Here is a 16,039-nt window from a genome sequence, read left to right on the forward strand (position 1 = left end):
GTATATGGGGAAAATAGGTGATTACATAACTTTATGAGTAGTATTTTTATTTAATCCCTGTGTGCATGACAGCTACTGCTCTGGTCTTGTCAGTCAGCTGTGGTAGGTGGGGTCACAAAGAGCCAAGATGGCTGATTTTGAGGAGCCGCTGTCAGATGAAGAGAAGGTTTGGAGACTCTTTAATTCTTTGCTCAGCAACATTTTTCTCATTTATAAATGGGCTCACCTGTTATATATTTATGTGAAATTTGGAAAGAGAATGGTAGTTTTTGTTCTGATGTAGAAATTATAAACTTCTGTTTTAAGCTACCGTGAGCTAACTAGCCAACGCTAGTTAGTTGGCTAGCAGCTACAGAAGCAAACATCCATTCATCGAGGGTTTAACCATTTTGGTGCTGAAAAAATGTTTAGAATAAAAATTAAATTAAAATAAAAGTATCACGACTAGTTTCCAACTAGTGTGACAATGTCCATGCCAGTGATAATCACAGAGAGGGCTGTGTGTTCCTCCTATAGCGTTCGCTAACATTAGCAGCTACCATTACTTTGCCTTCGATTACTGGGTCAAACAGATTCAGTTGCAGCTCAAATACTTATGTTTGCATCACATGACTTAAGATCAGGATTCAGGTGCCTAGAGTTAAGATGAAGCCTGACGGTGTCACTATTCGCAACGCCAGTTAGAGGCATGCATTTCAGCATTGTCGTTCTTTGGGAAAGGGTAACTGCTGTAGGGTAAGGCATCTGAACAGGAAGACAAAGTGGCGACAACATTCTTCTGATAACATCAATCTGTTGCCATTCAGGTAGGAAAACAAAGGGCGGGATGACATTTTGCTTACGAGGAACTGACAAGCAGTGTTTAAATTCAGTGTCCACTTCAAATGACAGTCTATCCTTTATTTAGTAAAACTTGCTCTCTGCTAGGTTAAAGTCTCGACTGTTGCAAAAGACATGGGAGCTTTAAAGTTACACTGACTTTTTCACAAGAAAAGCTAGCAACCTAATTCAAAATCAGTAACAAAACCGGTTGTTAATTGGAATGTTAAATTTGTTAAAATGTGGTTACTTACTTGAGCCAAAATGGCAAAAGCTACAAGAATGTTAGGAATTACCCCACAGATTGAAACCAAGTCACTGTACAGAATATTTGCCTTCAAACGTGTCTAATAAATGCCAGAATGAGTACAACATGGGGGTTACAGACGCCAGGCTAATCAGACATTGACAAGTCTGGGTTTGGCAGTCGTTCCGATATTACAGACTTTGTACCAGGGAGGTGAGAGATTAAAGATCCAGTGGGTAATGACAGGAAAATGTGGGATTGCAGTGAACCAGTAGACCTCAGTAGAAATCCCCTCCTACCTTTCCCATGAAATAAAATGTTATTATATATTTTTTAAACTGTGTAAAATAGGTTTTCATTTACTCAAACATAAGATATTTTTGTCTATAAAATGGCAATAAATGAGAGAAAATCATGTTTTGTTTTGCTTAAAAAATACAACAAGCTTATTGCCTATTCCACATCACATGCTGTAATGTGAATTACCATGTATACGGACCTTGCAAAGGCCCAGTCTGAGTCAGAAAAAGCCCTCATTACTTTGATGGCTGAATTAATTGGTGGCATTAAATTTTTGTCTGCAGGTCCGCATAGCCGCCAACTTTGTGACACATGCCCCCCCTGGAGAGTTCAATGAAGTCTTCAATGGTAAGAAGCAGATGTAGAAAGATGTCTTTGATAATATTACTGACTTATGTATTATACTTTGCTTCGAACAATAAGAATAACTTTCTGTCTCTTGAGAGATCTATCCAAACGTTGGTTTATTTTACTCTTTGTAGATGTGCGGCTTCTCCTCAGCAATGACAATCTTCTTAGGGAGGGGGCTTCACAGTAAGTGCTGCTTAGTTACGCATATTCAGGAAATGGGTTACAAAAGTTTCCATATGGGAAATTTTTCATTTCAGAGATGTTTGTCATTCCTTATATCTTTAAGGCACTTTTTTGAAATACATTTGATGCCATATTATTAATATATACTTTGTTTTTCTGCCGATTTTCTTCCTCCAGCTCCTTTGCCCAGTACAACATGGATCAATTTACACCTGCCAAGTTAGAGGGATATGATGAGCCGGTATGTTGGGACTTTTGAAATCATTCATTTCAATCGATCATTTTTTGGGCTCCCCCTGAAGCGTTAGTTGATCACGTTTTGATTCATCAGTTGATCATGAGAAAGATCTGAGTACTTCTGTGTGATGTGCATTTATTTCCAGCCCTAAAACAATTTTCTGATGAGCCCTAAATATAAAACCAGGCAACTAAGAAAATCTTGGTTCAAGTGCAGTCGTTTTCATTTTAGGTGAGCAAATACGTGCAACAGCGTTATTCACTCTTTCTTATTCCTTCATTTAAGGTCCTGATCACAGAGCATGGTGACTTGGGTCAGGGACATTTCCTCGATCCTCGCAACTGTTTATCGTTCCGTTTCGACCACCTAAGAAAAGAAGTGAGCGACGTGCAGCCATACGAAGGAGAGACAGCCCTGAGAAGTTGGAGAGATGCCTGTGATACTGCCCTTAGTGCCTATGTCAAAGAGCACTACCCTACTGGAGTCTGTACGGTAAGGTGCATTTAAAACAATATGGTCATTATAGACAACATTGCCTGCTGTTTACCCATAACATCTATGTGTTGCAGGTATATGGGAAAACAGTTGATGGTCAGCAAACGATCATAGCCTGCATTGAAGGACATCAGTTTCAACCCAAAAACTTTTGGTATAGTGTACATCCTGAAAACAGCAGATAAAAAATGCATATGTGAATATATCTAAATATAATAGAATATTTTATTTTTCATAATGTGGCTCTGTCACAGAAATGCTTAGAAATATAGGCTTCTGGGTAAAGGGGGAATATTAGGTACTTATTCAGTGCTTTTCGCTTCCTGATGATCATGTTTGTAACACAAGTCTTCTTTTATTTTCCCTGACAAAGGAATGGTCGCTGCAGGTCAGAGTGGAAGCTTACCATTGGTCAGTCCACTGCTCAGGTGGTAGGAGTATTGAAAATCCAGGTCAGTGTACACATTGTCATAAATAAGGAGAAATATTGTTGCAAAATATTGGTTTGATAATGAACTTTTTTTAAAATTGCAGGTGCACTATTATGAAGATGGGAATGTGCAACTGGTTAGCCACAAGGAGGTAGAAGACTCCATACCAGTGACTGTAAGTACAAATATTAGTCTGTGTGTGTCAACAATGTGCGCTGTAGTCGTCTGACTGTGACAGCTTTGTGTGAAGACAAAAGATGTCTCTCACTTTTTTTTTTGACAGAATGAGATCCAGACAGCTAAGGAATTTGTTGACATTATTGAGAATGCAGAAAATGACTACCAGGTGAGCTAGCTTTTGCTGACTACATGGTTTATGTACTGCCTTAAAAATAAGTGTTACCTGTAACATTTTGAATTTTTAAAAAAGGAAAAACATCAAATCAAATCACTTTTATTGTCACATCACATGTGCAGGTACATTGGTACAGCACATGTGAGTGAAATTCTTGTGTGCGAGCTTCACAAGCAACAGAGTTGTGCAAAATACAATAATGTAAACACAACTGATGTTTGTTTCCCTTCTGCTTTTGCTCCCTCAGACTGCTATCAGTGAGAACTACCAGACCATGTCTGATACGACCTTTAAGGCTCTGCGTCGTCAGCTGCCTGTCACACGCACAAAGATTGATTGGAATAAGATTCTAAGTTACAAGATTGGCAAGGAGATGCAGAATGCTTAAAGCAAGGCTGGGGACTGACCAGGGAGATGCATGCTCCTGCTGGCCCACAACCCACCTGTACCTGCGCAAGGACTAACCAAAGCAAAACTATATCGATATGGGGCAAGGAAAAAAAGAAAACACAAAAAAAATATAACTAAAGGTGTCTGGACTGTTAGGCACAGATGTCTGTCTGTTTGCAGGAATGTTCAATTATGGAAATAATCATGGTTTAGAGAAAATGGTTGTATGTTTGGACAGGGCTGTGCTCAGGACTGCAGCATTAAGTAAATTTCCTCAGCCATCTAAGGATCACAGACCTTTTTAGAAGCTAGTATGAGAAGTTGTGTGTATATATTCTTATTCTTAGTAAAACTGATGTAGAACTATTACAGTTCTCAGCACACACAGAAGGAACCCAGATGCACAAAGCAGCTCATGAGAGAAATCAAGCACACCATCACCTATCAGGGTTTGTTTTTAAGAGATTTTGTGTCATTGTGGTGCGATGAATTAGAACTCGAGTACATGAGTAAAATCAAAATATTGAGTAGCCATTATCTGCCGTGACTGTCCAATACCAAGCTGGCAGTCTTTTTGAAGGGACTTGGGGCTTAGTTACACACTGCAAACAAAACTGAAGCATATTTATTCCTGTTGCAAACATTTAAAAATGGCACAATCCTTAGCATAGCTCTGTTCCTGCACCTATGTGGTTGTCAGTATGTGTTACAGCCAAGGGAATGTTGTTTTCTGTTGTGATCCACTGATGTATGGTCTCTCCACCCATGCAAGCTATGACGACTGAAATTAGAGCAACTTCTATGACGCTGCATCTGCAATACATTCTGTTCTTACTTTGGCAACACCCTCATTGCTGTACAGCTTTTCCTTTGTATAGAGGAAAACTTATATACTCACATTAACCAAGATTTATTTGCCAAAATCTCTTTCCTATGGTAAAGATCTCCATCTTCCCATCCACGTATGCAAATATCTATTTTAATACACAAGTTTTTGTTGGGAGTCTTCGAAAATCGCTCTGTTAACTGCAACAAACTGTTTGTGTAGTGGCCGGCGCCAAGTGGACAGAGCAGCTGCCACATGAGGCACGATCTTACTGTAAATGACTTCTGTAAGGCCACATCATATACTGTTTTGCATCACTTCTGAGTAGGCAGACTCCAGATCAGTTACTTGTTAGCTATATTATGTGCTGTATCTAAACCTTACAATACAAAACTGTGTGCCGATCAGTGAACGTCAATACTGTACTGCCCCATTCTGTTCAAATAAAGAGATTGAACGTGACAGAGTTTTATTTAGTTCTCTGCTCCTGATACAAAAAGTTAGATGGCACTCCAATCAAGATTTAAACAACGGACATTGTTTTAAAAGACACTCTAGGCGTTCAAGACATGGACAGTTTATTGGAAAAGCACAAAATGTTGCAGGGTTTCATGTCATCCTTTACACAGGTGAGGGTCACTGACAGCAGTGTATGCCTACAGATTCAAATAGAATGGCTAAAATATTTGCTTGGAAGGAATCAATGGTTTTAAAGCCAAGGATCATACAGTAAGTCACAGGAAATAATACAATAGAAAGATTACAGTGGCATGATTGGAAGCTTTAGTGTCCACGCTTACTGACAGTATAACTACAATTTATCACATAATGACACAGTCCTCCCTGTGAAGCAGATGTCACTAAAAATCATAGACATACAGTAAAGTAGTGCAAAGTGCGGTCTCCCTTTTCATAATACTCAAGTGTTTTCATGGTTAAGTGTAGCATAAAAACAGTACATGCAGGTGATGTTTGTTCATACAGAACTTTTTCTTTTACAGTATAATAAAGTTTTTAACTGAGAATCTCTAGAATCTGCATAAGAAGTCATCAGGAAAACATTTCAAAAACACAGTGAAAGCTACACGTTTGCTTACATCTACACAGTCTATTTTTTTAACATTGTGTGACTGGTGTTTTTTTAATTGTAAAACAATGAGCAGCTTCTGCTCATGACGAAAGAAAAGGTTTGTTAAACAATGACAAAAACTATAATAATTTCTTTAAAAAAAATCAACAGGTGCTTTCTTTAAATTGTAAATTGTTTTTGAATACTTTTAATATAGTGTCTAAAATAGCACATTTTCAATTATTACACAAACTCACAATAGTTCTACGTGAAGAAAGAAAGAAAGAAAGAAAGAAAGACAGCCAAGTGACAAAAAACAGAAGTGCATCTAAAATAATCCATGTACTGTAGTTCATTTCAAATAGTTCTACTTTCCAACTGTTTCATGGAGGTAGGGGTGCAGCAAAATCTGGATCTGACTGAACCAGCACAGCTTCAGTTGTCTAGACTTCTGATTTGGAGTGCTATTAAGTAGTTTTGCTACTTAAGATGGATACTACAAAACCGCCGACATATCCCTGAATTGTTTAGCAGTTGTTGGTTAGTGTGATCTTTCTATTAACCACTTGAAGATAAAACCAGGTCAGACTCCTTAGCCCCCTCCTGGCCACTGCTACTGTGCCCACAGTTCCCCGTCAGCTCTGGAAAGAGGCTGGTTCGAGCAGAGTGACTGGGAGAGCCTGGAGTTGGACTCATGCCCGGCTTCTTGGGAGGAGTTGGGGGAGGGTATGCCCTCTCTGAACGTGGAATGATGGGGGAGCGGATGCCTGGAGATAGAGGCCCTGAAGGCGACCTTCCTCCTGGGGGAGATGCTGCTAGATTGCGGTAGTCTGTACCAAATGGAGAGCTGCTGATTGGAGCCAGCTTGACTCCAGCCTGCTGATTGGTAAAGCGGGACAGCACCTGAGTGACAGTGTTGCGGGCCAGCTGCTTAGCTGTGGTGTGCTCTGGTGGGGGAGGAATGGAGGAGGTGGTTGGGGAGAGGTCCCTCGGGGAAAGTGGGCCGCCATGCTGCTGCTGATCCAGCTCCGCCTGACTCTGGAACTTGTGCCTGGCAGCCTGGAACCGCTGATTGACTCCAGCCTGGTAGGAGGACTGATGGAAACCAGGACTGCCCAAACGCTTTGCCAGAACAGGAGAGGAAATGGGGGAAGAGGAGAGGGAAGAGGAGGCTGTGCTTGAGGGAGAGGCAGGATGAGGGTGAGGGGAATGCAAAAGTGATCCTCCCCCATTTTCTACTACCCCACCATTATCTGCCCCTCTCCCCTCCTGTGTCAGTTCTGTCTCTTTTTGACCATGATGGCCGTTGACTTTTGACAGTGAGGTGGATTTAGGCGTGACGGTTATCTTTCCATCCAGCTCAGTCTGAACAGAAGTGGAATCTGCCATCTTTTTGGGTATTGACTCTTTCTCCTCCACCACAGCTGCCTTTGCCTCTTCTTTAGATCCTTCAAGTTCAGCCAACCTCCTTTTCAGGTCCTCCACCTGTCTCTCAAGCTCCTTACTCCGTTCCTCCTCTTTACCCAGTCTGACTTTCAAGTGCTCACGTTCTCTGTCAAACTCAGCCATCTGTTTCTCAGATTTGGCCTGAAGCTTGGCTGCCTTGCTCTTCTCATTTTCAAGAACAGCCCGGAGCTTCTCCAGGGCACTGGTCTCCTCTTGCAGCAATACTTGAAGTTGTGAGACTTTCTGGGCTTCCTCCTGAGCCTGGCTGCTGGCTTTCTGGAGCTCCAGAGTCAGAGTTGAGGAGAGCTGCTGCTGCTGGCACAGAGACTCCTCCACCTTGCTCACTACTTGGGCTTTGTCCTTCTCTAATCTCTGCACCGTTGCATGCTCCACTTCCAGCTAGAAAGGGAATGAGAGAGACACAAATAAAGTCATAGTTGCTCTGCCACATGTGGCCACAAGGAGGCACAAGAGCACTGCTGTGTCACAGTAGATCCAACAGTGGAGCAGATACTGTTTTCTTTAAAAATACACATTTTCTGAAAAGTCTATTCACTATAACCAAGCTGGCAGCAATCGTGTTTTTCTGTTTCAAACACTGCTGTCTATTTTAGAGCTGTTTTATATGTCAATGACTTTTATGACATTAACTCAAGTGACACTGAGATAATAATGATATTGTCTCATTTAAAAAGCTATGTTCTTTGGAAATGAGCATTTACTGTGAAATCTTTTGAAGATTTCTGGGCTTCTAAAGAGCTTTGATGAGTATTAGAAGGAAGTGAGAGGTGAGAAAATATAATGGTGTGTGTATTTGGTATGAGGCAGGAAGGCCTAAGGAAGACTGAGAGACGCTCAGGAAGCCTTTCTTACATAAGGTCCTCGTGTGAAGTTTATGTAGTAGCCGATTGTGTGCTCTCAGTGTGCGTGCTCGCCGGCTGACCTTGCATTAGACGTGAACATCCATTATCTCAGGCTTCCTGAGACCATAAAGCCCCATGGCAACTAGTCAGCTAAACAATAGTCTCTTCCTCATCTGTTTCCCATGGAACATTTCTGTGCCTGTGTGTGTGTCTATACTTTTAACCGGACAAGCCCTCTCCACCCTACTGAGTTACACAGTGGAGTTTCACTGATGCTTCCCTGCTGCTGGGTTTTAAATCACCACCACAAGAGCGAAAAAGGACACTGTGCAGACAGGGAGAGGTGAGGGAAAGGGAAGCAGGTTGACCAGATGTGCTCATCTGTCAGCAAGAGAGGAACAATTTCTATAAAACGTTAACATTTTATCTCACAAAGACAAACATACATATAGACACACTTATTGTTTCGCCTATCCTTTACATTCCAGTCTCACCTGATGCAGTAGTTTATCTCTTTCTGTCTGCAGCATGAAGGTGAAATCAGCATGGAGTGCAGATTCCTGGACGTGTCGTCGTTTCTCCTCCTCCAAGTCTGCTATCATCTATCAAACATACAGCCAAAGGGAAAAACACTACAGTTGTGAGTCTCCCACACATATCCTCACAGACCAGAGCTTTGGGGTGGAGAAGCTCCACATCCCCTCTCGGTCTGCCTCACTACTATAAGCCAAATCAGTAGCTGAAACAAATACACATGCATGTCCACACACAAAGCAAACTTGCACTTGTGTTAGCCCATGTGTGATAATGGCTGTGTAGAAAAGCTGATCTGAAGACTGGTGACTATCTGAATGTGCATTGCCCCTTACCCTTCTGTGTCTGTTTTCAGCAGCAGCTAACTGTCCCATCATCCTCTCCTGCATCCTCTTGCAGTGAGCCATGACCAGTTTAAGCACAGCCAGAGGATTTGGCCCCACTGCCCTTCCCTGCAGATGCGTGTGAGGTTCGGCGGCTGTGTTATGGCACTCCATGGCTTCGTTGTCCCGCTGCAGGGCCAGGAATGGATCGCTGAGGTCATACTGTCCGTAGCGCTCTTGGACAAAAGCATCTCTGTGCTGAGCCTATCAGATATACACAAACATTAACCTGTTATTTTGTTGCATATACAATGACAAGAAATCCATTCTGTTCTATTCACACATATGAATACGGTTGTGCTTTCCAAGAGATGCTGAAAATCAGCTTGAACAAATATCAAATATTGAAGTGCATGGTAACACACATTTTTGTGTAGCACAGCAGGCAACAAGAGAGAGAAAAAATCTACTACAGTCTACAGTCATGTGAAAAAGGAAGTTTTCACAGGACTCTATGTAGTCCTCTGAAAAACTAAGTACACAACACAAAGTGTAGAAACACCTTTATCAAAATACCTTGAAGTTTGTTTTCTGTGTGACTAAATCAGTCTCTCTTTGGTTCTCTTTTCTTTAAAATTTGGCATTAGTTTATGGACGCCTGTCTTAAAGTCCTGCAACAGCATTTTAACCAGGCTGGACTTTGACTGGGCCACTGGAGCACCTGGATTATTTTCTTTTTTAGACATTCTGTTGAAGATTTTCTACTGTCATTATGATTATGGTCCTACTGCATGACCCAGTTTCAGCTAAGCTTCAGCAGTCGGACAGACGGCCTCACAAGTGACTCTAGAATACTAAGTTCATAATCAAAGACTGTAAGGTGTTCAGGTCTCATGGCTGCAAAACAAGCACTAATTATTATCTCTATATCTCTGTGACTGACATTTGGTAGGAGGCGTTTGCCCTGATATGCCGTGTTTTGTCTTATCCAAAATGTGGTGCTTTACATTATAGCCAAACATCTCCACTTTGGTCTGTACAAAGGACACTGTTCCAGGAGTCTAGTTTGTTTAGACACAACTTTGCAAACCCAAGCCATGTAGCCACGTTCTTTATAGAGAAAACAGGCTTTTGGCAACCCTTCCAGAAAGTCACACTAGTCCAATCTTTTTCTGATTGTACTATCATTAACTCTAACAGTTAGCAGTATAAGATCTGTGTCTCTTTTACATTTCTCTGAGCGTTCCACAGCCTGACTTTGGGGTGATTTCCCCCCTAGATTGACAGGCAGCAGCACGAAGTCTTTCCTCCTTGGAACTGTGTTCAAACACAAGTGAATACCAGCAAACTGCCCCAACCCTCTCCTTTAACAGAGGTGTGCACGCTTGCTGGAGATCATTTAATTAAGTTGATTTAATTAACAGGACCTGACTGCAATTTGTTCTCTTAACTTCTATGGAAACATTGAAGATGTATTTTGTTTTTTCCGGGACTGTTATGTCCCGAACATGCATGCACATTAATATGTGAGTACAAGTTCAGACTTGACTCAGCAGAAACCAGTGTTTCTTATGTATGACAGTATATGGGTTTGATAGGATGAAGCCTCTTTTCCACACTGTGGCACCGAACCAAAAAAGGATATCATTATGACTGGACATAGATCCGGAAGCGTGTGTTTGTGTGATTGCAGGAAATCTGCGCTGAGTGATGTTATCGTCAGCGTGAGACCAAGCAGATGGTCATCCCCCTCAAACCAAACACAAAGAGGTGAGGAACGGCTATCCAGTCCCCCCACCAGGGGCAGATGTTAACGCCTCCCCAGGGATGCAGCGGTGAATGTTTGTACCATAAACTCAGACACACACACACACACACACACACACACACACAAACCCGACGCTATTAAAGTGGTTCAATTATATGTAAACTAAAAACAAGTGAATAAAAAGTGACAGCACACCTGTTCAGGGGAAAAAATTAGGAGGTCTCATTGACTACATAGCAGATAGTATGTTTAGTATGTTTAGTATGTTTGAGTTCTGGAGGCACTCAGGGTCCGCAGGCAGTCCTAATGATGTGAGCACATGCTTCAGAGTTTACTCCACGGGTCTTGGGGACACAAGTCTCCATCTCCCCCTACTATTCTCATCAGACACCCCAGCTGAATGCCTTCTCCTCGTTCCCATGCCCAAACATGCATGCCACTGCATTCCTCTGTAAGTTCATCATCACTTGTTAGAAAATGCATCTCTTTACTTCCTCCTCTCTGTCAGGCTCTTTTTCTCACATGCTCTCACAAAACAAAAAATACCATTACAACACACACACACCCTCAGGGCTTCAGTAGGAAGGCTGTATTTGAGGCTTTCTCTCTGGCTATACAAAGAATGTGACCCTCAGTGAAGAGATTACAGAACTTGCACAAAGACACTGTCTCAGTGCTTTCAGTCCCATGCATTGTTCCCAAGTCTGACCCTGCAGCCTTCAGTGTCTGAGAACCAATACGACTGTATATCCGTATCTCAGTTTCCCTTTTTCTATGACTATAAAGTTTTGTGTTAGCCATTATGTATATCCTGAACTGTGGTTGTGAACTTTTGTTATTTTTCTGTTGGTCATTAGAGTAAAACTGGAGAGAAAACTGCAGCTTCCTGAGTTAAATAGCTGTTTAAACAGACCATTAAGGGCTGGGCTCAGTGTGTGTTTGTAGCAGAGCTGGCCTAAGGTCTGGCCTCTCGTGTTTTTTTGCCGGGACAGTTCTGATCGTAATGACAGACTGCACTTTCCTTTATGACAGGGCACAACAAGCAAAGCCTCTCTGCTACATAGCTCTACACAACTACAGACAACAAATGTCTTTATAGGAAGTCATGGGAAAAAATATGCAGGATACTTTTCAATTTGAATTTGGTACTCAATTAGCTCAGCAAGTAGCACAGACAAAGTCAAAATGTGCACTGATTATCTGATTTAACTGACACTTTGTATACAAGTTAAATGGAATCAAGTGGTTGTTTTTTCTTTTCTTCAAGCAGCAGTTATGAGAGTGAAAACTTCCATTAAAATGGTTATACATAACATATCTGCTCAATAGTGTGCATCTTCAGTGAGTTTGGTATGACAGCCGGGAGCTAACTACTAGCTAGCTAACCACTAATGACACCATAAAAAACCACAGCTTAACAGAAGCAAGAGTATGGAGTAATTTCTTAGGAGAGCCCGTACACATCCTACTCAAAGTAGGTTGCAGAAAAATACAGCAAGCTCACATACAAACACATGATGTATGAACATATATAACACATATATTTTTTATAGCTAACACATACACAACTAATAGCCACACATTAACTTGAGCCAGCAGTGTCATTAGTATTCTTACAAGTAAAAAGCTAATTAGCTAATGTTGCTAAGCAGTTAGCTTACAGAGGTTTTAGCAGAAATGTGAGAAACAGCCAAACTGAAGCAGAGATTTGCTAAGGTATTATTTTAACTGGGAGACTAAATAGTAGCCATAATAGGAGCAGGCGAACTCTCTACATACTATGAAAAGGTGCTTCAATGCTTCTTTTATTACTTCTGTTGCTTTAGTTTCTTATAAATTCTCCTTTACACCTTTCCATCACTCCAAACTGACTGAAATTGTAGACCTACATGGCAACAGAAAAAAATAGAGGCAATTTAAAAATGTCTCAGCCTAAATGGGTTATTATTTATTGCCATTATGTGCAAAGCCAGCAATAAGAATATAAACAAAATTTGGTTGCACACACAGCTAAAACAGACAACCAGCAAATAAGAAAGATTTAATAATTAAAAATCAGAGTTAAAAACAGTGTATTAGGTTTACGCTGATTAGCTTTTCCAGATGATGCAGATAAATAATGCCCTGCAGCACAGCGGCCCCCTCAAACGGTGTCTCGACAATGTAGGCATGTGGTGAGACATCATGTCTCTTTAAGTTTATAACAGTTATTAAAACTACAAATTGACTTGTAAGTCAAGTGTAATTCAATGATAGTACTCACTTTTTTATTCATTACTTTTATTTCTTCTTCTACAAAAGAGAGAGAGAGAGAGAGACAGACAGAGGGAGCGAGAGAAAGAAAAATGGGATTATGAGATTTTAGGTGTTTGCTTTATGAAATGTAAGCTAAGGTGTGCTCGAGACACCTCCCAGGTACATATTAATCACAGGTGGTGCTAAGATAAGTGGGACGACACCAAATGAAACTTTCTAAGTAATGTTTAACTGCAGCAAATGTTATCATCAGCAGTTACTGATGCAACATGGAAGTGGGTGTTCTCACCCTTTGGTCAGGCATTGCTTTCAAAAAGGCATTTCATTAGTGGAACAAGGAAACTCTGTGCCAGATCTCCTATGTGGCTTTTTAAAAAAGTTGTATTATTATTACTAGTGCCAGGCTGTGTGGTAAATCTAAATAAAATGAAGGGTGTTGTTAGATATAAACCTTTATTTTGAAATCTAGTTAAGGTGTAACAGAAGCAGCCATAAAAAGGCATCCTTAGGAAAACATTGCCTCATATTCAACTACTTGTTTCTATCAATTCTGTGTGTGACATGGTTTGTGTTTCCAGATGCTGTTTAAATGATATTTAAGTGGACCCACCTTCTCTTTTACACACTTTAAGTCAATGAGCTGTCCTCTTACAATCTCCCAGCTGTTGGTTACTGACCGAGTGTACACTACAATACTCTATTAGGCTTCCTTTTAAGGGAAACTTCTGTGTGGTTAGTGGCCCTTTTTTATAATGTTTACCCTGCCAATCTTAAGAACTTGTCCAAATCGGGCAGTACACACTCTTATCTGAACAATAAAGTCTTGCCCACCCTTATTGTTTATGGAGTCGGGAAATCACATCAGCCTATAAAAATAGACAAAGCATTTTAGGATTACAGGACATGACATCATATGAAAAACATTACCACACAAACTCTGTTGCCTGGACAAACAAAAACAGTTCCATTATCAGATAATCCAGCGTCACAGACTTCGTTACAGTGTCTGTTTTGTACATTTGCTCCCCACTTTGTCTCAACAGAAATGCACCAGTCTACAAGGACCAACCTTATACTTCCTCACTGCCAATTTAAGGAGCAGGTGTAGAGCTTCTTCTCTAAAGTACATGTTTTCAATACACTAACTTTAAGTTGCTCAGCGCTTAACAGGGAGAAGATAATAATAGCATTAGTTCCCTTTAGTTGCAGACAATTGTTAACTCAAAACATACGCCACACCTCTTGGAATGCAAGACCTGTTTCTGGTGTCATGTTCTGAGGAATGTTCCCTCTAGTAAAACTGCTCATCTGTGTCCTCGCTGATGAGAACTGGAAACATTAAAACCCAGAATCTGTAGAGACAAGTCCCACAGTTGACACCATCTCATTGTGTGATTAAGTAAGCAAACAACTGTTGCAGCTCCAGGTTTGCAGGGGTTTCAGGTGAAGGAGGGGTTACAAAGATGCAGGTTTGTTTTGCAGTCCCAGGTACTTGCTGCTGGGAGGAGAGAGTGTTTGAGGTAGGAAAATACTGGAAAATATGGTAGAGCAATCTGCCCCACATGCAAGTAAGCATTGACTTCTTTGGTAAGTGCAGTGTGCTAGTAAACAAACTGAAAAGAGAGCTCTAATTGAGGAAAAGCATTGTTATAGCAACTGCTTGAGATATGTTAACCAGAGTGGGAAGGTACAAAAGACCCAAGATAGTGAAACACAAATTGTATAAATAGACTTCCTGGGTGTCAAACTGATACACAGAGACAGACTAAATTGAAGCCTGCTATCAAGTCCTGACACTCCCTTCAACACACAGTCTGCCCTTACATTGACCTGTCAGCAATCTACTGTACCGGCCCCCAGCTGGAACAAAGGAAGTCAGTGATCTAAGCCTATAACTCTGTACATCCTCTGCACAGTAAACACTGCAGCCTCTGACAGGCCCCATGGAGACCACCAAACCTGTGTGTGTGTGTGTGTGTGTGTGTGTGTGTGTGTGTGTGTGTGTGTGTGTGTGTGTCAGTTGTGCAGATGGGACATGGGTCACAGTTAAACATCAAAGTCCCCCCGTAATGTGGTTGTGTTGTGAGGAAAAGAGATAGAAGAAAAAACAGAGTAATAAAGATTTGGAAAAAGGAATAAGTCGACTATGCATTTGTCCTGAGGGGATGGTTGAACATGTGCACTGAGTTTCAGGTCAAACACTGTATGCTTCAGCTCTACATAGCAGCCCTTTGACTTGCATATGAGCTGGTGTGGTTAGAATGGCTTTCCTTCAGGTCCCGGCACTGAAATTCTGCCTTCTCATTTGCTTTTTAGATAAATGTCAATATCAAAGCCTATATATCACATCACTGCTACTTGTTCTCATTGTAGGCCTAATTGTTATTTCAGACAATGAGGCAAACATTCACGGTCTAAGCATAGAACAGCTGCTGTGGCAGGAGTATAAAAAGCGGCACAAAGAGAACTAATCAGACCAGGCCCAGACACTAAACACTGTTGTTGGAAAAGAAAGCTATTCTCTCAGCTTGAGTGAATTAGCTGCACAAAACTCAACATCCAAAAGAAAACCAAGCCTAAACGGTTCTCTAAAATCAGACGTGTGATGAAACATGGCTGTTGTGGAGTTTTGTCTGGAATGACGTTTATAATCTTTTCTAATGTGGACTCTTGTGATTCAGGTTGCCCAAGTTGAAAGATGTTTGGGTGTTGACTGGCACAACTTTGCCTAAATGCTATGTAGAGTATGCAATCTAAAAATGCAATCTGCAGTCATCTTCATAGTCTGTGTTTAGTGTTCCAAACACAGTTATGTACAACTAATTAGCCCAAGCTAAACAGCTCTTGCAAGGCTTTGAAATATTTACCTGAGGCAACATACCAGAGTAATCCGCTTCTGTTTTCATTTTGCAACAATGGGAATCCCCAGATTTAAACTAATGTGGTCACAAAAGACACCAGTATAAACTGCAGTCTGTCTGAACTCAATCGAGACACAATAGTCAAAACTGAAAAGTGACTTGAGTTTAAAAAGAAAATTTGGTCAAAGGCCAGACTGACCAGCAATAATACTGGTGCTCTGATGAACCCAGAACGGCTGCTGTGCCATCGTCTTCACTAGCTCTTTTTCCTCAACTTCCTGTTT

At 41.1% G+C, this 16,039-nt stretch overlaps 2 protein-coding genes across 4 annotated transcripts in view; one reads left to right on the top strand and one right to left on the bottom strand.

The window, feature by feature from the left end:
- The first annotated feature begins 53 nt into the window (after nucleotides 1-53).
- On the top strand, nucleotides 54-5,097 carry capza1b (capping actin protein of muscle Z-line subunit alpha 1b). Its single transcript, XM_026154234.1, has 10 exons — nucleotides 54-166; nucleotides 1,651-1,714; nucleotides 1,849-1,900; nucleotides 2,078-2,141; nucleotides 2,424-2,630; nucleotides 2,708-2,787; nucleotides 3,007-3,085; nucleotides 3,168-3,239; nucleotides 3,348-3,410; nucleotides 3,667-5,097. Exons 1-10 carry the CDS (start codon nucleotides 128-130, stop codon nucleotides 3,805-3,807), a joined length of 861 nt encoding a protein of 286 aa, XP_026010019.1. The 5' UTR covers nucleotides 54-127; the 3' UTR covers nucleotides 3,808-5,097.
- Nucleotides 5,098-5,196: 99 nt separating this feature from the next.
- The window catches only part of cttnbp2nlb (CTTNBP2 N-terminal like b), a 127,255-nt gene continuing 116,412 nt past the window's right edge, over nucleotides 5,197-16,039 (bottom strand). For all 3 annotated transcript variants that reach the window (XM_026154233.1, XM_026154231.1, XM_026154232.1), the window contains 3 exons: nucleotides 8,883-9,134; nucleotides 8,508-8,615; nucleotides 5,197-7,549 (listed from right to left, as the gene is read on the bottom strand). In XM_026154233.1, coding sequence (XP_026010018.1) covers nucleotides 6,263-7,549; nucleotides 8,508-8,615; nucleotides 8,883-9,134 — 1,647 coding nt within the window. In that variant the 3' untranslated portion in view covers nucleotides 5,197-6,262. The remainder of the gene's footprint in view (nucleotides 7,550-8,507; nucleotides 8,616-8,882; nucleotides 9,135-16,039) is intronic.

This window comes from Astatotilapia calliptera, chromosome 20 (assembly GCF_900246225.1).
Source record: "Astatotilapia calliptera chromosome 20, fAstCal1.2, whole genome shotgun sequence".
Classification (NCBI taxonomy): domain Eukaryota; kingdom Metazoa; phylum Chordata; class Actinopteri; order Cichliformes; family Cichlidae; genus Astatotilapia; species Astatotilapia calliptera.

What these genes read in the sequence shown, in the direction of transcription:
- capza1b (XM_026154234.1), top strand. Translation starts at nt 128, where the DNA reads ATGGCTGATTTTGAGGAGCCGCTGTCAGATGAAGAGAAG. An exon ending in AAGACTCCATACCAGTGACT is followed by an intron (nt 3,240 to 3,347) that starts GTAAGTACAAAT and finishes TTTTTTTGACAG; the next exon opens with AATGAGATCCAGACAGCTAA. An exon ending in ATGCAGAAAATGACTACCAG is followed by an intron (nt 3,411 to 3,666) that starts GTGAGCTAGCTT and finishes TTGCTCCCTCAG; the next exon opens with ACTGCTATCAGTGAGAACTA.